The following is a 26,314-nucleotide window of genomic DNA, read 5'->3' on the forward strand; positions in this document are numbered from 1 at the left end:
GAATCCATGGTACATTCATGATTTTTGACTTTATTTTTTAAACACTACATTGACATCATATTGCTTCACCTTTCAATAAACATCCAATAGCTGACTTATAAATCTTAGGAAGCAATCAGGTAGTTTGAATGTATTCTGTTACCTATTGTTAATTATATTGTTGCAGATTCTAAAATGAATCCCAGATGGGAAGGTAACATAAACCACAAACTGAGAAAGAAGACAAGCAGGGAAGTAATATCATGTTCATCTAAAATTAATAAGAAACTGCCAGCATCTACTAATGAAGTGATAATGGAACACTTCAAAAGCAAATTACTCAAGAACAGCATAGATTTACAAAAGAATATCATATCTGAAAACAGTTTATGTGTTTTTTTCTCTCTCTGACTAGAGCTAGCAGATTGGTAGAGGGAAAACTAATAGGTCTAGTTCTGGACGTTTGGATAAGGTGTACAGGTTATTAAGCAGAGCAGAGTGGTAATACCAGTGGCATAGACTGAGGAGTGGTTAATGACAGGAAACATAAGGAATAGGCGAGTTGTTTTCAGATGGGAAGGCTGTGACTGATGCTGAGACCTGAACTATTCACAATCTATGTCAATGGTTTGTATGAGGGAACTATATAATATATCCTGGCTTTCAGAGGACACCAAGCTGGTTGGCATTGTGGATTGCAAGGATAATGCAGAGGCTTCAAAACTGACATAAGACAAGCCAACTAAATAAGTGAGGTCCCATTATAATAAAGGAAAAGGTGAAATCATTCACATACGTTTAAAAAAAAGGTAGTTCTTATTTAAAATAGTGACAGATCAAATGGTGTTGCTGTTCAGAGGGACCTGACTGTTCCTGTGAATGCTAACATGCAGGTACAGCAAGTAATTCAGAAGGCAATTGGCATGTTGGCCATTATTGCCAAGAGGAAAAGAATACAAGAATAAAGTTGACATGCAATTATATTGGACTCTAGAAAGACTGAACCAGGGATAGTGTGCACACTTAAAGAAAGATATACTTGTGATCGAAAGGACAACAATGGTTCACCAGACTGATTGAAGACAGGGGTTAGAATTCTCCTTACGAAGCAGTGTATAGGTCAGTACCCTCAAGTCTGAAAGAATGTGAGATAATGCCACTGAAATATTAAAAATCCATTTTGGGCATAAAGGGTTAAGATGCAGGAATGAAGGTTATAATGACAAAATAAGAGATAAGCCCTTCAGGGCTAAAGTGAGAAGAGCTCCAGAGTGTACTGACTCTCTAGAGTTGTTCATCCAAAATGGCTGTGGTGGGTCACCTGCTGAACTCAAGTACAGGAGTTCCCGAGCTGAAAATGAAATCCAACTACACACAAATTCTCACTTTTCACAAGCTAATAATAAATCCATGAATAGTCCATCAACACTATCTTGCTTTTTGCATGATCTGTTTATTTCTATATTTCTTACTGTCATCTAATTTTTTTATAGATTGCACAGTACTGCTGCTGCAAAACAACAAATTTTACAACATGTCAGTGATAATAAACCTAATTCTGATAAAATGCTTTGTGGTATGCATTAATGACTAAATACAGTATATATGCGATATATACAGTAGGGTGATTATTCAACAAAAGAATTGTAGCAAGGGTATGTAGAGCGATTATGGATAGTGATAGAAAACAGATGTTTCTGACTTCCAGAACAATAAACTTGAAGATCGTTCTCAGGAAAGGAGGTCATATCTAAGAAGGGCACTGGCAATACATACACCAATTGGCCTGTCAAGCCTCGTCCACCATTCGATAAGATGACAATTGATCTAATCTTGGATTCAACAGCACTTTCTGTGTCTATCCACATTATCCTCAAACTGCAAGTTAAGTAACTGTCAATCTCTGCCTTAAATATTTTCACTGATTGCCTCCACAGTTGTCTGTGGTATAGAGAATCCTAAATATTCACAACACTTACTTACCTATCCACTTACTTAGAGAAAGAAATCTTCATCCCTCATTTGAAACTGGTAATCTCTTATGTTCCCCAATTCTAGATATTCCACCAGGGGAAGTATCCTTTCATTATCAACTAAGAATCTTCCATGTTTCAATTTGATCATCTCTCATTCTTCTACACTCCAAAAAGTATAGGCCCAATCTTTCTTTGTGTGTCAGTTCTGTCATTCCAGAAATCAGCCTCAGAAACCTTCTCTGCAACAGCTCCAGTGTAAATATATTTCTCCTCATATACAGAGGCAATATGCAGGCAGAACTCAAGGTGTAGACTTAGCTGCATCTTGTAATTTGAATTAAATCCCTATTTTTGAGACCTCTTGCAACAAATGCCATCATTTTGTTAGCTTTCTTAAGTACTTGTTATATTTCCATGTTTTCTTTTTGTCTTTCATGCACTAGGTTCCCGAAAGGCTTTCATACTTTTCTAGTCTCACTCGGCTTAGATAATAATTCTCTTTTTTCATTTTTCCTTCCAAACTGGATAACCTCATATTTGCCCATTCTACTTTGGCTGGTAAATTCTTTCCCACTTACTTGATATCTCAATATCCATAACTTGCTAAAATGTCTATCTTTGCAACATTGGTAAATTTGCCTACTCAGCCCCTTCAATTATATTATAGATTATAAACAGTTGAGTCCCCAGTACTAAATATATTTAAGACAGAGATCTGTCCAGTTTTGAACATTAAAAGAATGGCATCAGTATAGGAAAGTACTGGAAGGTACATGATCAACTATGAATCGCAGAACACATGGTCTGCCCCCACTTTGATTACTTCTGTTCTTATAAAGGTTTTTGGATGTCAAAAGTAGTTAATACTTTGAAAAATAAATGCTGGTGTTGATCCACTCACCATCCTTCATATTTCTTCTTTTAATTAAAATATACACTCATATTAACATTAAAACAGTTGTACATTCTGCATTTGTGCTATTGACCTTATCTGCTCCATCTTCAAATAAATTGCATGAGGCAATTTATTCTAAAGCAGACAGGGCAACACAGTAGCAAAGCAGTTAGCACAATTGTTATTGCAATGTAAGTTACTTGCATCTCTCCAGTATTCCAAAATGAGTTCTACCATTTCTACATTCACATGTTGTTTCTTTTCAGACATTAAGACAAAATTGTTTGTATCTGTTCAATATGGATGGATAAACTACAAAAAGTTAGAGAACAGCTTTTCAAAAGGAAGATAGTCCTTTAACATAATGCATTTAGTTTTCCATTTTCTCTATTTTGAGCTTCATTTTCCTGGTAAGTTTCACTCTGTTCCTACAATGCCAAGATTAAAATATACAAGTAGTCACTGAATTATGCAAAATATGACATTTGACAAAACCCCTCTATTAAAAACAATAGTTGGCACCTATGCACAATTTTTTCATTACTGCACTGTAATCTGTTTTCACTCTTGTCAACCTCATCATAACAGTCAAAGAACCACTCAATCGGAGGTAATGAATGAAAATTTGCAGGTACGCTATAGTATTATGTACATATTTGACAATTGTACTAACCTAGATAGAATTTCATACTACTCACATCTCCAATTCTGTAATTACTTGAAAACAGAACATAAATAGTTCAGATTATTAATCCACCCATTAATATTCCAACATCAGTATTTTTGCAACAGTTGAACCACATCATCTTCAGACTGTGATAAAGATTAATAAGGTATCTGCTGTCTGGAGTGTAAAGTGCTCTAAATGGCCAATAACATTAGGTATTGTGAGGGCTGAAACAAATGTAAGAAATTAACAGCAAGTTTCAAGAAGTCACAAATCAGTATAATTTATTAAACTGTACATTGCTATAAACAAAACTGCTTTAAATGGAATATGCTACATTAGTTACCTAATTCAAACATTTACAGTTGAATTTAAAATCTTCATATCTTCAAGATGATCGACAGCTTGAAATGACCTTGTGTACTATGTGTGCCATGTACTGTATATGCATTCATTATCAGTTCTCTGCTGATTGTGTAAATGCAGAATCAAATCTTGTATTTCTTCCCGTTTTTTCTTTACTTCTTGACGCAGGAACCATTTATCCAACTGCAATGGCAAGTCAAAATTTGTGATGGGATTCTGTGGAAAGAGAATATGTCATTTTGTAAGGCGGGGGGGGGAGAAAGCCAATATCCAATGCAAGAACAAATTCTGTGGTAAAATGTCCTCCCCCAGTATTTATGGAGTTCTAATGTCCTGAAGCATTAGCTATGATGGTGTGCACACAGATGCTGCTCGATTTTTGTTCTAATTTTAGATTTCCAGCATCTGCAGTATTTTTCTTTTGAGTTATAATTTAAACTGAATTTCTAAGCTTGATATTTCTCAATTATTCATAAAGATCATTGAATGTGGTTGGAACATAGAATATTCCCACTTTATATGGATTCTGAATGACCCTGGTAAATTTTGTGATCCTTAATTTTAAAAATGCTTAAGATAACACAAAATTTGGTCCAAGCAACACACATAAAAGTTGCTGGTGAACGCAGGAAGCCAGGCAGCATCTCTAGGAAGAGGTAGAGTCAACGTTTTGGGCTGAGACCCTTCGTCAGGACTAACTAAAAGAAGAGCTAGTAAGAGATTTGAAAGTGGGAGTGGGAGGGGGAGGGGGGATCTGAAATGATAGGAGAAGACAGGAGGGGGAGGGATGAAGCCAAGAGTTGGACAGTTGATTGGCAAAAGGGATATGAGAGGATCATGGGACCGGAGGCCTAAGGAGAAAGAAAAGGGGGAGGGGGGAATCCCAGAGGATGGGCAAGGAGTATATTGAGAGGCACAGAGGGAGAAAAAGAGAGAGAGAAAAAATATATATATATAATAATAATAATAAATAAATAACAGATGGGGTACGAAGGGGAAGTGGGGCATTAACAGAAGTTAGAGAAGTCAATGTTCGTGCCATCAGGTTGGAGGCTACCCAGATGGAATACAAGGTGTTGTTCCTCCAACCTGAGTGTGGCTTCATCTTGACAGTAGAGGAGGCCGTGGATAAACATATCACAATGGGAATGGGACGTGGAATTAAAATGTGTGGCCACTGGGAGATCCTGCTTTCTCTGGTGGACAGAGCGTAGGTGTTCAGCGAAGTGGTCTCCCAGCCTGCGTCGGGTCTTGCCAATATATAGAAGGCCACATCGGGAGCACCAGGCACAGTATATCACCCCAGCCGACTCACAGATGAAGAGTCGCCTCACCTGGAAGGACTGTCTGGGGCCCTGAATGGTGGTGAGCGAGGAAGTGTAAGGGCATGTGTAGCACTTGTTCCGCTTACAAGGATAAGTGCCAGGAGGGTGATCGGTGGGACGAATGAACAAGGGAGTTGCGTAGGGAGTGATCCCTGCGGAAAGCAGAGTGGGGGGGGAGGGAAAGATGTGCTTAGTGGTGGGATCCCGTTGGAGGTGGTGGAAGTTACGGAGAAATTATATGTTGGACCCGGAGGCTGGTGGGGTGGTAGGTGAGGACAAGGGGAACCCTATTCCTAGTGGGGTGGCGGGAGGATGGGGTGAGTGCAGATGTGAGTGAAATGGGAGAGATGCATTTGAGAGCAGAGTTAAATTTGGTCCAATATTTTTCACCTATGTCTGTTATAGTGAAGTACATAGATACAAATTAGTAGCAGGATTAGACCACTTGGCCTCCCAAGGATGAAATCCATCTCCTTCCAAAGACTTGTCAAGTGTGCAGCTCCAAAAATGATGAATTTTCCTTCATTTCTTCCAATTCTGAAACATTCCAAAAGTTATTTCTGGAATGTTACTTGTATCTTTTACAGGAAGACTGATGCAACCTACCAGTCATTTGGTTCCTCTCTTAAAATTCCAATTCTCTCCAAAGGACTCATTTTTGATGGCTCCACTTTTCACCCTGCCTATCACATAGCAAGTTATTCAAATCTCTTCCTTGCCTGTTGCCAGAGGGCAGCAAAATCATTATTCATGGGATTAGCCTGATGACAATGGACTCTACCTTCGCTACCGGAAACTCAGGAATTGCAAGGCTTTTCTTCTTCTGGCTTTTCTTTGCACATTAGTTCACAATGCTGAGTCGCTCGTGGTTTTACGTGAACTAAAATTCACAACATAATTGTATCAAGCAAAACTAAGGAAAATCCAAATTTGGTGGTACAACTGAGCAGTGTTTATCCCCTTCAAGAAGGATGGATAAAGTGCTCAAAACTGAAGTTAGAAAGTAGTAAGGCAATTGCAGCAGACTTGATATCTCAACCAGGCAGATCATTAAACCAGAGCAGTTCAATAGATTAGCATACAAATTAGGAACAACAAACGATCTGCTGGAAGAAATCAGTGGATCAAGCAGCATCAGTGGGGAGAAAAGAACTGTTTTGGGCTGAAATCCTGCATCAGGTCTGAATGGAGAGGGAAGATGGAAGTATACAGAGGACACAAGAGCCAGGGGTAACAAACACAAAATGCTGCAGAAACTTAGCAAGTCAGGCAGCACCTATGGACGGGAATATACAGGTGAAGTTTTGGGCTAAGACCCTTCAACAGAGGTAATTGGTGGACTGGGAGGGTTGAAGGATGACAGACAGATAGAGTCAGATAGGGGTGTGGGGTGTGAGAGGAGTGAAATTGGGAAACAGAGGCAGGTGGTTTATAGATAAAGGCAGAATAAAAGGGCAGATGGGGGCTAGCTTGGGGGAGTGGTGTGGTAGGGTGAAGATGGTCAGAGCCAGGAGCATAATAAAAATGAACACAAATACTACGAATGCTGGAATCAGAGAAGTAAGGAGAGTGTTAATGTGAACTATTGGGAGAGAGGTGAAAAACAGGTAAGATGAAGAATGAGATTTGCTGGTTCTTCCTATTCAGCAATATTTGATCTACAGGCAATCCTGATTGGGAAATAACGAACAGCCCACTGGCATTGAAACTTAATTTAAAGTCTGCAACATCGTAATAATTAACTAAAAATAAGTTACCTGAAAAAAGCTCTCCACATACTGCAGCAAGTAAATGCCACAGTCACTGCTGTTATCTTGTTTCGGGACTCTGGGAACTGACCCTTTCATATCATCAGCTGTGAAACTGCGCTGCCCTCCTCTTTTCACTTCCCACTCTATCTGCAGATACCTAGAACAGGGAGAGGGCAAGGTGAACATCAGTTTCATTACTGTAACCTCTATCACTGCCAAGTACTTGCAAAATACCCTTATCAAAGCAAAATGTCATAGGATGTATGGCAAATACCGACGCAAAGGAAGTAGGTAGCAAAGACCAAGTAGTAAATATACTTTTTTGTAAGTTCTATGTGTGCATGTAGAGGATACATTACTGACAGTCTGCTCCTGGCAATTTTCTTTAAGTCATGATCAGTTCTATCCTCACTCTGGTCATCCTCTTGTTCTTCACGTACGTGTAGAATGCCTTGGGGTTTTCCTTAATCCTACTTGCCAAGGCCATCTCATGCCCCCTACTAGCTCTCTCAAATCCATTTTTAAGCTCCTTCCCACCTATCTTGTAATTCCCTAGAGCCACCTCTGATCGTTGCTTCCTGAACCTCAAGTATGGTTCTTTCTTCCTCTTGAATAGATGTTTTACATCTTTTGTCAGCCATGGTTCCTTCATCCTACCATCCTTTCCCTGCCTCAATAGGTCAAACCTATCCAGAACACCATGCAAGTGCTCCCGAAGCAACCTCTAAAATTCCTGTTGTGCATTTCCCTGAGTATAGATGTTCCCAATTTACACTCCCAAGTTCCTGCCAAACAGCATCATAATTCACACTCACCCAATTAAATCCTTTCCCATACTGCCTGCTGCTATCCCTGTCCAAGGCTATGGTAAAGGTCAGGGAGTTGTGGTCACCGTCTCTGAAATGCTTGTCCACTGAGAGACCAGTCACAAGACCAGGTTCATTGCCTATTATCAGATCCAGTATTGCCTCTCCTCTATCCGGCTTGTCCACACACTTTGTCAGGAATCCTTCCTGGACACACCTAACAAATTCTACCCCACCTACACCCTTTGCATTAAGGAGGTGCCAATCAATATTAGGAAAATTGAAGTCCTCCTCGACAACAACTGTTATTCTTGCACCTTTCCAAAATGTGCCTACTGATCTGCTCCTTGGTGTCCTGTTTCCATTGTGGGGGCCCATGGAACACTCTCATTACTGTAACTGCTCCCTTCCTGTTTCTGACTTCCACCCACACTGACTCAAAAGACGATCCCCCCCATCTTTCTGCAGTTGGGATACTGTCCCTGAGTAGCAATACCGCTCCCCCACCTCTTTTACGTCCCTCCCAGTCCCAATGATCCACTAATCTGAAACCTTGCCACACATTCAACTGCCATATTATACTATTCATATCCTCAGTAGCACATGGCACAGCCAGCAAACCAGTGATCTACCCTAAGGTCCTGCTTTTCAGCTTTCTACTTCTCTCCCTATATTCCTTCAAGACCCCATCCCTTTTCCTACCCATGTCATTGATACCAATATGTACTACGACTTCTGGCTGTTCCACCTTGCCCTTAAAAATTATGTGAACACTGGCACCTGGGAGCCAACATACTATCCACAAGTCTCCCTCACATCCACAGGATTTCTTGCCTTTCCCCTAACTAATGAATCTCCAATCACCTCCATTCCGCCCCCCCCCCCCTTCCCCTCTAAGCCAGAGAGCCAGACTCAGTGGCAAAGACCTGGCAGCTGCACATTCGCCTGGTATGTCGTCTCTCGCACTGTATCTAAAGTTGTATACTTATTACTGAGGGGAACAGTCACAGGGTACTTTGTACTGTCTGCCGGTTTCCTTCTCCTGTCCTGGCAGTCACCCAGCGATATTCTTCAGTTGCCACCATTTAAGATAATAGTTTTCTTTCAAGACTGTTTCACATCAGAAACAGAATTGCAGTCATTTTGGAGGTCCTAGGGTTGGTGATAAGGATAGGATCAACAAATGGGCATTCATACCAGCCATAAGCTGGGTTTCATGTGTACTTATAGCTAGGGTACATGAATACTAGTGATTGGTGCCATGTCCCAAATTTCTACTCTAAAGCAGAAGGGGCAACACAGTAGCAAAGCAGTTTGCACAAATGTTATATGTCTACAGTATTCCAACACACAGCACTTTACTGATACTCACTCTCGTAAAATCTTCACTGTGTGCAATTGTGAAGCTGCTCTTAAAGAGTCCATTATTAGAATACATGGCCTGAGGAAAAATCAGATCAATTCAGTTGCCAAAGATCACATTTTTAAAGAAAATATAGAGATTAGAACCATTCCATTTAAATGAGTCATTTGTGTCTCTTGGCAGAGAAAAGGAAAAATAATTACAGACCAAGATATTGTCACCAAAGATGATAGTAACATTTGAACATTTCAGATAACTATTTCTGGACTTCAAAAAAGTTTAGATTCAAAAGCCTTGGAAGTTGGAGAAATTTTATCTTTATTGCAAACCTGAGAGCTCCCCAACACAGCTTGAAAAAACGACACCGCATGTTTGCTGAGAGAAAGCATGAAACAAATGAATACCTATTGGTAAACTCTACTATTTATCAACAAGGAGGGCTGCTTTAAAAAGGTGCATGCAGAGATCCACGTTTACTTTGCAAATCAGTGATATATCAAAGTTGTTGAGGTAGGATTGTTTTCTTCTCAGTTTTTAAAACAGTTCCTTAATATTTAGAGGATAGACATAGAATATTGCATGGGTAAATCTATGATCCCCCTCCTTGAATTCTCCAATATCTTTCTCCATTCTGAATACAGATGCACAGAATGCCACTATAGAGCTAAACTGCCTTAATGCTTTCCCTGGTTACCCTCTTATCCTTTTTAAACTTGAAAAAAGCTGTGATTTTTCTTAATTTTGTTCATCAGTACAATTTTGTGACACTTCTCATTTCTATTTACTTTTTCTTTTATGTACTTCTCACATTCTACTCCTGTAGGCTTCTACTCTGTTCTTTAAATTTTCCATAAGCTGTCTTTTTATAAATGTATTTCATGTCCTACGACATCTGGGTTGCTTTAAATTTTTTTCACCTTACCCTTTATCATCACTGGCCTTGAAATCTAACTAATTCATTTTGGTCACATATTGATTGACTGGAGTTCTCAATCCACATTTAACAGAACTTATCCTAACATGTTGAACTCAGGTTCCTCCCAATACAGGACCAATGCTTCTGCTCTTTCCTTACCCTTCTTCATAAAACCTTAAAAGTAAAAGAGTTACAATGGGTCCTTCCAAAACATTTCCCAGATGCTTCCACTTTGCTTAGTGACATTCCCAAAGGCTGGATCTGTATCATTCATTTTAAAAGTAGAGTATCTACCTACTGGCAAAGAAAATTCTAGTAAATGTATATGTATATTGAATGTTTAATCCTATTGATAGATTACTGTATTCTGATTTGCCTAACCCTCTATACAGTTATCCTCACAAATATTCTGAAGGAATCAGTTCATTAACTAAATCATTCCAAACCTGGATGTCAAAAAGAATTCACTAAAGAAATTTTCACAGTCACGCACTGAACAATTTTGAGTTTGACTCTTAAATTTTGGGTGTAGGAGAGAATTATTTGTAAATATAAAGTGTGCCAATGCCAGTATCTTAATGCTTAGCTCAAAGTAACTGTGTGCCAAAGGGACTGCCCATTATATTGTGGCATTTGGAGCCATTCATGGACACATCAAGTCATCTTTAATAAGAAAAGAAACCTAATCTTACCAACAATAATATATTGCCTGGAATCAAAATAACTTCGAAATTAATCATTTCAATCCCACTTACTGCTTGAGTATCTTTTCTCTTTGTTGGTGTAGAATCTTGGGTACTTTTATACATTCCTGTAAGAAATTAAAATAATACATTTTAAAAAGTGGTCCTACTCCAGGAACTGGTAAATGCAACCTGCAATATAAAGCATAGAAATTTATTTCCAATCTCAACCATGAGGTAATGAATTCACTAAAACAGTGTCGAATGCTTTGGGAGTTGAAAAAAATTACAGTACACAGGCTAGTGCTTCCAGTGTTTCCAATAAAGCTCCTGCTTGAAAATGCTCTGGTGTGGATGCTTAAAGATCAGATGCTTTTGTCCTCTTATTAAAATAGTTCAAGAACACTCAACAACGTTGTCAACTGGGGTACAGCAGGCAAACGAGCTTGGAATGAACTTGACAAATTTTCATTTTCTGATAGACTTGGGGATGGGGGCATAGAAAAAGGGACTTAAATAATCTTTACAGCCACTAATATTCTTTTGATTGGCACAGATAACATAGGATGGACCAAATGCTTTATTTCCATGCTGTACGATTCTACATCTAGTTTCAGTATTTAATACTGATTTAATATATGGTTTTTAATATGTGAGTAGGCAGTTTAAATGGTTCAGAACAGACTACATGGGCAGAAGGACTTGTTTCTGTGCTGTACTTTTCAAAGACTATACCTCCCCATTAATACAAGTCTCTAATTCTGGGGAGAACACTGTTATTAGGTCTTAAACCTGTTTGTTACTCATTTTTAAGTAGTTCTTCTACTCATGGTCCAAAACAAGCTTCTGGATTTAACCTTTCCAATGTTACTTTTGTTACTCGGATGTTCTTACAATAACACATTTTCAGACTGAAAAGCTGATCCTATCAAACAGCCCTTGTAGTAATAGAAATCATCACTGCGGATTTCTCCTATCAACTAGCAAAGAATTGATTTCTCTCACGCTATGTGATTGAAATTGTACTTAGTAATTAAGAGATCCAGGGAACTATATAAACTTTCATGATTTCCACAAGCTTGAGCTTTACTGACCTGGTAATGAATGTATTTGCTTTGGGCACCACTGCCCTGAAACTAAAATGCAAAGCAGAATCTATCAATAAGCTTAGATCTTTTCCAACTTTTATGTACTTACTTTTCAGTTCGTTTTAAAGCAAAAAAAGTCTCTTTCCACCAAGAGTATTACTGTTTATAAATTATACTACATTGCCACTACCATTTACCTGCACGTTGGGCGTAGGTGAAGCAGAAGGCTTTATACAAGCAGCAGTGCTGGAAGCTTTATCTGCAATAAAGCAAAATCTGGTTGGAATATTAAAATGAATGCCTTGTTAAATGAATCAACATTGACCTGGATGGCCACATTAACCACATGCCAATATCCATGAGCTTAAATTAATCCACAAACAGCACATGCAACTATCCCTTATGAGTGTAAATAATTTGAAACTACGACACTAAAGTCGGGTGGTGGGGTGGAGATACTTCTCTACCAAAGGAAGTGCAAGGTTCTCCTTCGCTCCGCTAGCCTGCAGACCACCCTTGGGCAAGGTGCAGCACCTGCTCAGTCCCCCGATCAGGGTTCATGTGAAGCCACGTGAGCAGGTGGTGGTGCTCAGTCCCCTGATCAGGGTTCATGTGAAGCCACACGAGCAGCTGGTGGATGGCTGTATGAGCAGCTGGTGTGCATATATCAAGTTCTGGTTATGTGACCACTAATGCCAGGTGGATAATCTCTGAAAAGTATTGATAATAGCTGGGGTCACCTGTCTTGTAAAGACACTGCCCAGAAGGCAATGGCAAACCACTTCTGTAGAAAATCAGTACAGATTGGAAGGGTTACACCTGAACTTGAGGGGGAGCAATATCCTTGCAGGTAGGTTTGCTAGCATGGTTCAGGAGGGTTTAAACTAATTTGCAAGGGGGATGGGTGCAATACAGCAGTGGAAGAAGTGCATGGAGTAAAGCCAGATCTAACATATAAAGAGGCTTTGAGGAAAGAGAAGCAGAATAAAGGGTGTAAAAGTAGTAAGGCAGAAGGGCTAAAGTGCGTGTACTTCAATGCAAGAAGCATCAGGAACAAAGGTGATGAACTGAGAGCTTGGAATTATGAAGTGGCCATTACAGAGACTTGGCTGGCACCAGGGCAGGAATGGATTCTCAATATTCCTGGATTTCGGTGCTTTAAAAGGGATAGATGGGGGGAAAAGGGGAGGAGGGGTGGCATTACTGGTCAGGGATACTATTACAGCTACAGAAAGGGTGGGTAATGCAGCAGGATCCTCTTTTGAGTCAGTATGGGTGGAAATCAGGAACAGGAAGGGGGCAGTTACTCTACTGGCAGTATTCTATAGGCCCACTGGTAGCAGCAGAGATACCGAGGAGCAGATTGGGAGGCAGATTTTGGAAAGGTGCAAAAATAACAGGGTTGTTATCATGGGTGACTTTAACTTCCCTAATATTGATTGGCACGTGATTAGTTCCAATGGCTTAGACGGGACAGAGTTTGTTAAGTGTGTCCAGGACGGATTCCTGAGACAATATGTTGACAGGTCGACTAGGGGGAATGCCATACTAGATCTAGTATTAGGTAATGAACTGGGTCAGGTCACAGATCTCTCAGTGGGTGAGCATCTGGGGGACAGTGACCACCGCTCCCTGGCCTTTAGCATTATCATGGAAAAGGATAGAATCAGAGAGGACAGGAAAATTTTTAATTGGGGAAGGGCAAATTATGAGGTTACAAGGCTAGAACTTGCGGGTGTGAATTGGGATGATGTTTTTGCAGGGAAATGTACTATGGACATGTGGTCGATGTTTAGGGATCTCTTGCAGGATGTTAGGGATAAATTTGTCCCAGTGAGGAAGATAAAGAGTGGTAGGGTGAAGGAACCATAGGTGACAAGTGCGGTGGAAAATCTAGTCAGGTGGAAGAAGGCAGCATACATGAGGTTTAGGAAGCAAGGATCAGATCGGTCTATTGAGGAATATAGGGTAGCAAGAAAGGAGCTTAAGAAGGGGCTGAGGAGAGCCAGAAGGGGGCATGAGAAGGCCTTGGCAAGTAGGGTAAAGGAAAACCCCAAGGTATTCTTCAATTATGTGAAGAACGAAAGGATGACAGGAGTGAAGGTAGGACCTATTAGAGATAAAGGAGGGAAGATGTGCCTGGAGGGTGTGGAAGTGAGCGAGGTCCTCAATGAATACATCTCTTCGGTATACACCAATGAGAGGGAACTTGATGACGATGAGGACAATATGAGTGAGGTTGATGTTCTGGAGCATGTTGATATTAAGGGAGAGAAGGTATTGGAGTTGTTAAAATACATTAGGACGGATAAGTCCCCAAGGCCTGATGGAATATTCCCCAGGCTGCTCCACGAGGCGAGGGAAGAGATTATTGAGCCTTTGGCTAGGATCTTTATGTCCTCTTTGTCCATGGGAGTGGTACCGGAGAATTGCAGGGAGGCGAATGTTGTCCCCTTGATCAAGAAAGGTGGTAGGGATAGTCTGGGTAATTATAGACCAGTGAGCCTTACGTCTATGCTGGGAAAGCTATTGGAAAAGATTCTTAGAGACAGGATCTATGGGCATTTAGAGAATCATGGTCTGATCAGGGACAGTCAGCAGGGCAGATCGTGTCCAACAAGCCTGATAGAGTTCTTTGAGGAGGTGACCAGGCATATAGATGAGGGTAGTGCAGTGGATGTGATCTATATGGACTTTAGTAAGGCATTTGACAAGGTTCCACACGGTAGGCTTATTCAGAAAGTTAGAAGGCATGGGATCCAGGGAAGTTTGGCCAGGTGGATTCAGAATTAACTTGCCTGCAGAAAGCAGAGGGTCATGGTGGAGGGAGTACATTCGGATTGGAGGATTGTGACTAGTGGTGTCCCAAAAGGATCGATTCTGGGACCTCTACTTTTCGTGATTTTTATTAACGACCTGGATGTGGGGGTAGAAGAGTGGGTTGGCAAGTTTGCAGATGACACAAAGGTTGGTGGTGTTGTGGATAGTGTAGAGGATTGTCGAAGATTGCAGAGAGACATTGATAGGATGCAGAAGTGGGCTGAGAAGTGGCAGATGGAGTTCAACCCGGAGAAGTGTGAGGTGGTACACTTTGGAAGGACAAACTCCAAGGCAGAGTACAAAGTAAATGGCAGGATACTTGGTAGTGTGAAGGAGCAGAGGGATCTCGGGGTACATGTCCAGAGAGCCCTGAAAGTTGCCTCACGGGTAGATAGGGTAGTTAAGAAAGCTTATGGGGTGTTAGCTTTCATAAGTCAAGGGATAGAGTTTAAGAGTCGTGAGGTAATGATGCAGCTCTATAAAACTCTGGTTAGGCCACACTTGAGTACTGTGTCCTGTTCTGGTCACCTCACTATAGGAAGGATGTGGAAGCACTGGAAAGGGTACAGAGGAGATTTACCAGGATGCTGCCTGGTTTAGAGAGTATACATTATGATCAGAGATTAAGGGAGCTAAGGCTTTACTCTTTGGAGAGGAGGAGGATGAGAGGAGACATGATAGAGGTATATTAAGAGGATATTAAGAGGAATAGATAGAGTGGACAGCCAGCGCCTCTTCCCCAGGGCACCACTGCTCAATACAAGAGGACACGGCTTTAAGGTAAGGGGTGGGAAGTTCAAGGGGGATATTAGAGGAAGGTTTTTTACTCAGAGAGTGGTTGGTGCGTAGAATGCACTGCCCGAGTCAGTGGTGGAGGCAGATACACTGGTGAAATTTAAGCAACTACTAGACAGGTATATGGAGGAATTTAAGGTGGGGGATTATATGGGAGGCAGGGTTTAAAGGTCACATAACATTGTGGGCCGAAGGGCCTGTACTGTGCTGTACTATTCTATGTTCTATGTTTCAAAAATTTTCCAAGAACAATCAAAAGACAATGATTACCCACATCCTGCAACACGACACATAATGATGATGATAGTGATGACACTGAATTAAATGCTACTGCCAACAAATGGAAAGTGCAAAAGAAATACACATTTTCTTGAAACAGTCATTCTTTGAGCAACAGCAACATTGAGAAAGTTGACATTGATTGTCTAGGTGGTTGCCCCTGAATTGGATTTCTTGTTTAAGAAACAAGTATAAAAAGTTCATACATAACTATGAATTTTAACATTTTAAATGCTTAAGCAAATGTTAGCAGGATCAACTTTTATAGCATTTTATTTGAATAATTTTTCATGTTTGATTTCTCCAATAAAGTGATTAATCCTGTGGCTTGAGAAAAAATATGTTCACTTTCTTTTTTTGTTTCAGCAAATAAATGTTTTCCTTGCTTCTTCTAATCATTAAGACCACTGAAGTATTTAATTCTGAGAGATCTATTAAAACTACAGTTGTCTCACAAAAAATTGATTATACTAACCGTCGCTGAAGACATATCAATAAAACAACAAACATCTAAGTAAGAAGCTTGTGTTTCTTACCTTCTGAATCCTCTGATGGCACACTTTGAGAGGTATTATCCTCCAGTTCATCCGGTGATGACATATGATCTCTATTTATGTTTTCACTATTAGAGTGTATGGAAGATGAGTTTGAAAGTAATCTGCTTGCCTTTGGTTCATTGGTTAAATCAGATTCATAAACTATTTTATCTAACCCAGGAAAACAAATCACAGCAAGGTACCAATGAGACCTGGAAGAAAATACGACAGCAATAAACTAACAAGCTTGCATCTTATTAGTTTGTCCCTAGTTCACAGTTACTAATAATTAATATTCCACATGTCTCTTCAGTCCAATATTTGTTCAAGTGGATAAGTCGGTCACTAGTAAAACTAAAGTGCTGCAGACATTCAGCATTTCTTCTCATAATACCAGATCATCCATGTGCAAATCATACAAAAACAGATAACTCAAAATGTGGCTTATCTTAACTGTTTCTAGTGTTGATCTTTTACCATTAGATAGCTCTTGCAAAAAATTTAAAATATTAGCAGATTCTGTCAGTTAACAATTAATATTTTAGTTCAGTCACAGCACACTAGCCAGGTTCAGCTTTCTGACAAAAATAGTTCAGTGTCTTTATTTTCGAAACACCTGCATAAAGTGTACTCACTCTTCATTGACCGGCACAAATATGAAATCCTTTGTAAAAATATCCACATGACGAGTCCACGTTTTCACACGTTGATGCCTCTTCTGTTGTATTCTGGAAAGTCAGTACAATATTCCCAGATAGTAAATTACAGATTTGCTACTGGGAGTTATTTGCAAATAAAAACTGGAATAGTTTGTTGAATAGTTTCAAATTTTTGCTTTTGCAGCCTCATTCTCAAAAAACAGTACTAGTGATACTGAAGATCTGAAGTAGTCTAAATCTGCATTTCAAAATGATTGTGCCAGTTCCAGCACAAATATCGACAAGGAAAAAAGATGCACTTCAAACTGTGCATCTGCCTAAATATAACGTTCAGAGTCAGAATTGCCAAATAATAAGAAACAACAAATATTTACATACATTACTATTTCATTTCAACAGTCCTTTTAGATTGGAAGTATTCAGTTGACACAATACCAGACTTCAATTGGTCCAAGGTATTACTTTGCCCATTGATCTTCCAATCAAGAGAAGAGGCAACCTTATGTATTAAATAGATGACAGAATGGAAAGATCATCTGCATGAACTTCCAAACAAAATCAGATATGCTCAAGCTAAATTTTAAACAATATTCAGTAAGACCAAGTCAAATCTTCAGTTTTTCTTGAATTTGAATGAATCCAAAATGATTCAACATCTTGCAACACACATCAAAGTTGCTGGTGAACGCAGCAGGTCAGGCAGCATCTCTAAGAAGAGGTACAGATGCTGCCTGGCCTGCTGCGTTCACCAGCAACTTTGATGTGTGTTGCTTGAATTTCCAGCATCTGCAGAATTCCTGTTGTTTGCGTGATTCAACATCTTTTTTTGTTTTTAGAAAAACAAAGTTAGTGAAAACAAGCAGAGTGAAAAGAGTAGCTTTCCAGTATCTAAATCTAGCAATTCAACTTAACCTACATCTACAACTGACAATACACAGAGCGGAAAAAAAGCTGTAAAAGTGCAAATGGTTTGATAATAATTCTTGGAATCACTTTGATCAGAAAATCAAATGGACCAGCCATGTAAATACCAAGGCTGCAAGAGCTGGGCAGAGGCTGGGAGTTCTGCAATGTGTGACTCACCTCCTGATACCCCAAAAAACTGCCATCATCTACATCAAGACCATGGTCGAATACTTTATTTTAACTGCCTGGATTTTTGGAGTGCAGCTTCAACAGATGTCAAAATCTTGACATCATCCTGGTCAAAGCAATTCACTTGACTGGTATCCCATTCAAAGTCAGAACATTCATTCCCTATGCATCCAAAGCAGAGCTGTGAATACCATGCACAAAATTTCACACTGACTACTCCAGCAGCACCTCCCAAACCATACCACCCAAGAAGGGGCAGCAGACACCTGGGAACACCACTTGCAGGATCCCTTCTATGTCATATATCATCCTGATTTGGAAAGATATTGATAATGAAGTCCTAATCCCAAAATAGCTCAAAAGCACTTCGTGAGTACCTTCATCGGAGTGCCTGCTGTGGTTCAGGATGGTATCACACCATCATCTTCCCAATTGCAATGAAAGCTGGCCCTTACAGATGATGCTTATATCCCCGTTAAAAAAAATCTACAAATGAACACCACAAAATTGAGTATGTGAATTGTGGAAGATTTACTTACGAGAGATTATTCACCTCCTCTGATTCAGCATTATCCTTTCGGGTCAGACGTCGATAAAAAAAGCTACTAAAAATGTGAGTACGCTCAGCAAGTTCCTTAGGTGCTTTCTCAAGCAACAGGTACCTTATAAAATATTGAAATGATTTATGAAAATGAGGTTAAATTTTTCATAAAGCTTTTTACAATGAAAATGTAATGCAACAAGCTTTGATAGAACTTCTCAGAATGAACAATTAACCCGCAATCTCAAATTCACGACCATATTACATAAGAGAAAAGGGCACTCTTTATGGTCCATGTTATTTGCAGTTGTTGAAAAATTCATTCATTGATCAAATTTGATGATGTATTTAAGAATCCTTTACAAGCATGATAGGACTGCAGAAGAGGGACAAATTTTCCAGCCCACGCCAATACTTCAGTTGGAGTTAACCATGTTTTTTTTTCCCAGGCAAGACCCAAATTTCAGTGTTGGTTTAATCTTCCACAGTGCTACTCCCAGCTCCTGTACAATATCAACAGATTCCTCATGGAGCCTAACAAGCTATCACATTTTCTAGCTCTCAATCAGGATATTCTATGCAGATTTAATCTAATGCACATGCAGTGCTCTCACTGAAAACAATGGGATGTGATGGACAATCGGATGGTGACAAGGAGGCCTACAGGAGTAAGATAGATCAGCTGGTTGAGTGATGTCACAGCAACAACTTCAGTAAGACTGAGGAATTGATTGTGGACTTCAGGAAGGGAAAGTCGAGTTGAGCGAACACATACCAGTCTTCATCAAGGGATCAGAAGTGGAAAGAGTCAACAATTTCAAGTTTCTGGGTGTCAACATCTCTGAGGATCTACCCTGGGCCCAATATGTTGATGTAATTACAAAAAAAAGCGACTATATTTCCTTTGGAGTTTGAGGAGAATGGGTATGTCACCAAAGACACTGGAAAATTTCTAAATGTGCACCACTCTAACTAGTTGCATCACCGTTTGGCATGTAGAGGCCACTGCACAGGATTGGAAAAAGTTGCAACAAGCTGTAAACTCAGCCAGCTCCATCATGGGCATTTGCCTCCCCAGTATCCAGGACACCTTCAAAAGGTCAGGTGGCATCCTTCATTAAGGACCCCTATCATCCAGGGCATGCCCACCTCCCACAGGAGCCTGAAGACACACACTCAACGTTTCAGGAACAGTTTCTTCCCTCTGCCGTCAGATTTCTGAATGGACAATGAACCCAGGAACACTACCTCAGTAATTGTTTCCCTCTCCTTTTGCACTACTTATTTAATTTATTTTCATATATACTTCTTATCGTAATTCACAGCTTTACCACCATGTACTGCAGCCGCAAAACTACAAACTACACAACATATGCCGGTAGTATTAAGCCTGATTCTGATTTTATCACTGTACATAGATCTATTTATATGATTAACTCAGTTTTAAATGGAAAGTGGATTCTGATAAATTGAGCTATTGGTTAATTGGAGCAGCCACTTATTTGGGACAACTCTTAAAAAACAAAAACAATTCAAGAAAACCAGCAGGATTCCCTTTGTTTTACTTGAGACAATAGGCCACTTAATTGGGAAAGGAGACTGATACTGGACATTTTCTAACCAGTGTCAGTCATGTGCACATCGTGTGGCCATTAGGCATTACACCATGCTGAGAGCAAACAGTTTTTAAATAGCATCAGTTGTATGCACTTATGTTCAAAAGGCAGTGATTCTTGTCACTGATAGTTACCAAGAAATAAGCAGTAAAAAAAATTTAGAACTGCTTTACTCACTGAGGTTTTAAGCATCCAGGCCAGAAATGACCAGGAGAGAAAGTGAAAGTATTTCACTACTTCAGCAAGTTAGGAACTGGAAAGAATTTGAAGATATCGACAATCATCTTGAATGCTACAATGAAGATTTGGAGGATGCAATTGTAAATAACATTGTTTTAAGGCAGTCCACTATCTGCATTAGTTACCTGTGCAGATTTTGTTCATTTACAGTCAATCAAAAGAACATGCCAGTGTACAATGAATGAATTCTTCCTCGATAACTATTAGGAACTAATATAGTTTTATAGTACTGTAGCAGATTCCTAAAGCAGATAACATAAAAACAAATGTAGGGAGCCATGATGACTTTAGAAACAGCTCTGGTCACAAAAAGAAATGTGGCTACTAATAAAAAGTCTATTGAGTACAAGAGATCTTTTACAGTATGTCACACTACTTTATTGGCTGGATCAAAGGGATTTATTGTAATTGCATACTGATTAGGAGGTATGATCTCTTATGTGCTCATAAAGTAATAGATAAGTATTTGAAGACCGACAAGAAAATGCTCATCTAAGATCTGAACCTTAGAAATGAATGGCACGTCGCGTATTATCTTAAGGATACAATAATCACTGAATGAACTGTGATTTTTAAGTAATCCTGGAACTAATCAAGACGCTTCTATGCATAGTGTATAGAACAATACAGCACTGATACAGGCCCTTTGGTCTAATGAGACCATGCTGACCATCTAATCCCAATTGCTTGCTTTTGCCCAATTCCCTTCTTGTACTTAGCCATACCACTGTACCTGCCTCAACCACTTCCTCTGACACCACCTTCTACATGAAAAGATTTAAAAGTCCATTTTAAATCTTTTCCCTCTCACCCTAAACTCACATCCTTATTTCAGACTCCCAACTCCTGGGAAGACCGTTAACATCTACCTTATCTACGCCTCTCATAACTTTAAATACTGTCATATGTAACCCCTCATTCTCCTACAGTCCAAGGAATAAAAACTGAGCTGACTACCTCTTTCTATAACTCTGGCCCTCTAAGTCCTGACAGCATCCTCGTAAGTTTTCTCTGCACACTTTCAATTTTCACCAAGTTTCCCCCGTATGTGGTGACCAAAGCTGCAGGGTGCAGCCTCACCAACGTCTTATACAACTGTAATATAATGGACCAGCTCCAATACTCAAAGCATTGACTGATGAAGGCAAGCAAGCTAAGTGCTTTATTCACCACCCTGTCTATCTGTGAAACTGCTTTCAACAAACTAGGCATGGTACCCCTAGGTTCAATTACATTTAGTGTGCTACTTGCATAGTATAATTCCTACACTAGGCTCAAATAAACCAGTGAACAAAGTTTCAACTGATTGCTGTGGGCTGCAAAACATGACCGACTTCTACAATATGCAGAGTAGCCCTTAACAATAAATCATACCTTAGAAGAGGGTGGTCTGATATCCATCTACTTAATTGACTACTGCCAGCATTTTCTTTCTAGTAACCCGTAATTTGCTTCTTACCTCTAAGTTGATCCCAAGAGATTAATGTAATCAAATCAGACTAATTTAGATGACTTACAAATGACCTGCTTTAAGATTTGGTAGGGCTGAAATCTGTTTTAAGTACCTAAATATCTTTCCAAATAAGACAAAAAGAATCTTTGAGTAGAAGAAAAAAAACATATGGTCTCTGCAAATTCTGATGACAATATTAATCCTGTTTAAGAACATTAACCAAGAACAATTATTGTGATTTACCACCAGTTCTTTTACCTTTAAAAGAGCAAGTGCTCTTACAAATCAATATAAAGTGTAAAATATAGAGACAAGACTTACTTTAAATAGAAGTCAATGATGACATCATTGAGAAACTCTCCCTCTTCCAAACATTCAAGATCTTCAGTTGTAACTGCAAGTCCTCCTTTAGTTGGTGGAGGAGGGTAGACTATTATTCTAGAGAAAACAAAGAACATATTTGAAAATTATTTCTTTGACATTCAATTCAATTTCTGAATAAAATAATTTTCACTTCTGCAACACAAACCAACATTTGTGATATACTGGCAGTCCTTGGGTTACATAAGGGTTCCGTTCCTAAGAAGCTGGTTTCTCTGTTAGAGATGTCTATTTTCTAACATAATCCATACTATATCACTCTGCATACATGGCATAATTCTTTCATTTCACTAAATGACCACCCAAACACCACCCGGAGTTAAACTAGTGGAATATATTATACTTGTATCCAGTTATTAATGATTACCATGGAACATATTATTAGCTTGAAAAATTCTTCAAAAATGTATGAGAGATTTTACCTAGAGCCAGATTTGCATGTCAGTTTGTTTGTAACTTAAGGTCCCTGTACTGTTAGAAATGTTAAGTACTCGGATTAATTCATTCATTCGTTAAGTATTGGAGGCTCAGAACGAGAGAGAAAACTTGCAAATTAAATGTGACAATATACATCACAAATAGACATTTCTAATCCACACATGACCCTAAATATCTCCTTGTACATATGATGGCCATCAGTTTCCCTTCGACAAGTGCAGGGGAAACTAAAAACACCAAGTCACCACCTAATTTGGAAAGCTGGTGCAAGAAAAAATTAATTTAATCTGTGACAATGGCAACAAGAAATACATCACAACGAACCTGCTAACATTTAGAATTAGCTCCTTAAAATCAGCACACACACATTTTGCACTTGATATTGACCTAAGCGAGTACAAACTTTACTTTTGCTGATCAGTTTGTGCTCTCAAGCCAAGCCAACCATTAATAGTGTTGTCATCATATGGTGGGATGTGAGTGATGGTGGGAGGAGTGAATGAGCCCCACCACAAAGCAGCTGTAAACAATGTATTGGCCAAACCGTAGCTCGTGGTTTGGCTGGCTATCAAACCCAACAGAACTCTTGTATGTCTCAAACATTTGGAAACAAAGACTTTCAAATAAATTCTTAAAATATATATTTAAAAAGTTATTTTTTTTAAATTAAATTAGAAGAACATGCTTAAGCATTTTAAAACATTTAACCAGTTCAAATAATTTAAAATGTAAGTCATCTACAATTTATGTTGTCACTGCTGCTGTTAAACCATGAGATAATAAGACACAGGAGCATAATTAGGCCATTCAACCCATCAAGTCTTTTCCACATTCCTCCATTTAAGTGAATGGAATTCACTGCTCCCACGGTAGGGTTACCCTGACACTGGGTCAATTAGCAGAACTACTAGAACCTGAGCTGGAGAACCACACAAGTTCACATTTCACTGCTGAACTCCCTGAGGTTTCCAAAGCAGGAGAGCAACACTGGAGCAGAGTTAAAAAACTGCAGTGTAAAGCATCCAAATTTGTAACCTCTGGCATTTCAGAGTCAGCTTTGTATTACGTGATCACCAGTGACCTATCATTATCAAGTGGAATGTCTAGCCAATTGAAGTGATAGCTGAAAAGTCTAATACTTGACATAAAACCTTTGAGAAGTTGATTGTGGTCAGAATCAATTCTTGCCTATGCAAGGACCAGAACCCGCTGCAATTTGCTTATCACAATAGGTCTAGAGCAGATGCAATCTTACTGGCTCTTCACTTGGCCTTGGATCATCTGGACAACAGAAATACCTGTGTCAGGCTGCTGTTTACTGATTACACAATCACACCCTCGCACCCTCAGTTCTAATCAACAAGCTCCAAAACCTGGGCCTTTGTACTTCCTCTGCAACTTCCTCACCAGGACACCACAATCAGTGTAGATCAGAAATAACATTCTCTCCTCACTTACGATCAACACTGGAGCACCTCAAGAATGTGTGCTTGGCCCATTGCTCTACTCTCTCTACACTCAGGACTGTGTGGCTAGCACAGCTCAATGCCATCGATAAATTTGCCTATGAGGAGGTGTACAGGAGGGAGATAGATCGGGTGGTTGAGTGGTGTCACAACAACCACCTTACACTCAACATTAGTAAAGCCAAGGAATTGATTCAGGACTTCAGGAAGGGGAAGTCGATGGAACACACAGCAGTCCTCATCGAGGGATCAGCAGTTGAAAGGGTGAGCAGTTTCAAGTTCCTGGATTGTCAACATCTCTAAAGATCTATCCAAGGTCCAACATATCGATGCAATTATAAACAAAACACAGCTATATTTCATTAGGAGTTTGAGGAGAATTGGTATGTCATCAAAGACGCTACAGAAGTACTGTGGAGAGCATTCTAACTGGTTGCATCACTGTCTGGTATGGTGGGGCCTCTGTGCATGATTGGAAAAAGCTGTAGAAAGTCAGCTAGCTCCATCTTGGGCATTAGCCTCCCAGCATTGAGTGCCTCAAGAATTGTTAAGGACCCCCATCACCCAGGACATACCCACTTCTCATTGCTACCTTCAAGGAGGTGGTACAGGAGCCTAAAGACACACACTCAACGTCTCAAGAACAGCTTCTTCCCCTTCGCCATCAGATTTATGAATGCGCAATGGACCCATAAACACTTCTTTTCACACTAATTTCATAATATTATTATACATATTTCTCACAAATTTATAGATTTTTATTATAATGTATTGCAATGTACTGTTGCCGCAAAACAATAAATTTCACAACATATGCCCATGGTATTAAACCTAACTCTTATAAAGCTTTTCTGGAAATTGATTCATGTCTCATCTCTTTTTTTAATCTTTTCTGGAAATGTAGTCTTCAGAATGGAGTATGCCCTCCCTCCGACAATTCTAGCGTCGCACAGTACTAATGTCCCACAATTTCTAGTGTCTATGCCAAACTCTGGTTTAAGAGTGTCCTTAAATTCATTTATTGAGGTACAGCACAGACTAGCTCTTCTGGCCCTTTCAGCCATGCTGCCCAGTAATCCCACCATTTAACACAAGCCTAATTATGGGACAATTGACAATGACCAACTAACCCACCAACAGGTACATCTTTGGACAGTGGGAGGAGGAGCACCCAGAGGGAACCCATGCAGTCACGGGGAGAATGTACAGACATCTTACAGGGTGCAGTGGAGAGATTTACTAACTGTTTGAAGATTTTCATAGGTGATTCAAATGGATCTCATGGAGAATTCAAGTTTCAAAAAATCATTGAAAAAGGATGTTATTACCATAGACTTACAATTGTTTGAGTCTTACTGTCTTGAATGTGCACACGTATATACACACATGCATGCACATGATCCATCTTAACCTCTATCAGTATAGTTTATGGTGACAGAATACAAACTTACTTCTGAACTTGTCCGTTTCCTCTAAATATATGCCTCTGCTTCTCTTGCTTTGAAGCAAACGAAACTACATAATGATCCTTTCTCCGTATATGACACAAAGTGTAATTATTTGCCCTTGTTGAATTTGTACTTTCTTCCTATGGAAGTAAAGGCAGAAATGGAAATGTGAAAACCAGCTCAATTCTCTATAATATCCAAGACTGATTCTGCATTGCATACACCTTTCTAATACCGCTGGTTCATCAAGATGCCTTAACGAGATTGAATTTAACTTTCTTTGCTGAGTAGAAAAGTGCAATTGAAGCGACAATTCCAATTTTATTGCAACACCAGGAGCTAAATAAATATTTTCAAACATGGACTATACTTAAAAGTGTGATATTTTAGTTTCTTTTAAAGTCAGTAATAAGTTGATTTCTGGTTTACCCTCAAGCCCATTCATAAGTAATCAGTACCTTTTGAAACCCTCAAGGGAATAATGTTACTGCTCAACACCAGTGTTAAAAACAAGCACAAGGCAAGTTAAAGCAAAGTGAAATTCCATCTCTGCAACCCACTGATCATGAGAAAAATATAAATTTGACTCTACTTTACAAGGGCCACTCTTCAAGAAGGGAGCAAGACAAAAGAGAGAAATTATAAGATCGTTAGCCTAATCTCAGTGTTGGAATCCATTATTAAGGACGAAGTTTCAGGGTATTTGGAGACCAATGATAAACTAAGTCAAAG

At 39.5% G+C, this 26,314-nt stretch overlaps 1 protein-coding gene across 6 annotated transcripts in view; it reads right to left on the reverse strand.

Moving 5' to 3' along the window:
* Positions 1-67: 67 nt before the first annotated feature.
* Positions 68-26,314, reverse strand: part of LOC140198924 (sentrin-specific protease 7) — a 119,504-nt gene continuing 93,257 nt past the window's right edge. For 3 of the 6 annotated variants that reach the window (XM_072260186.1, XM_072260185.1, XM_072260188.1), the window contains 10 exons: positions 25,586-25,722; positions 22,171-22,287; positions 18,539-18,661; positions 16,881-16,973; positions 16,246-16,457; positions 12,013-12,074; positions 10,800-10,855; positions 9,138-9,206; positions 6,966-7,116; positions 68-4,099 (listed from right to left, as the gene is read on the reverse strand). In XM_072260186.1, the coding sequence (XP_072116287.1) occupies positions 3,941-4,099; positions 6,966-7,116; positions 9,138-9,206; positions 10,800-10,855; positions 12,013-12,074; positions 16,246-16,457; positions 16,881-16,973; positions 18,539-18,661; positions 22,171-22,287; positions 25,586-25,722 (1,179 nt within the window). In that variant the 3' untranslated portion in view covers positions 68-3,940. The remainder of the gene's footprint in view (positions 4,100-6,965; positions 7,117-9,137; positions 9,207-10,799; positions 10,856-12,012; positions 12,075-16,245; positions 16,458-16,880; positions 16,974-18,538; positions 18,662-22,170; positions 22,288-25,585; positions 25,723-26,314) is intronic. The other 3 variants (XM_072260184.1, XM_072260183.1, XM_072260182.1) reach the window with 1 other exon arrangement.

Source organism: Mobula birostris, chromosome 6 (assembly GCF_030028105.1).
Source record: "Mobula birostris isolate sMobBir1 chromosome 6, sMobBir1.hap1, whole genome shotgun sequence".
Classification (NCBI taxonomy): Eukaryota; Metazoa; Chordata; class Chondrichthyes; order Myliobatiformes; family Myliobatidae; genus Mobula; species Mobula birostris.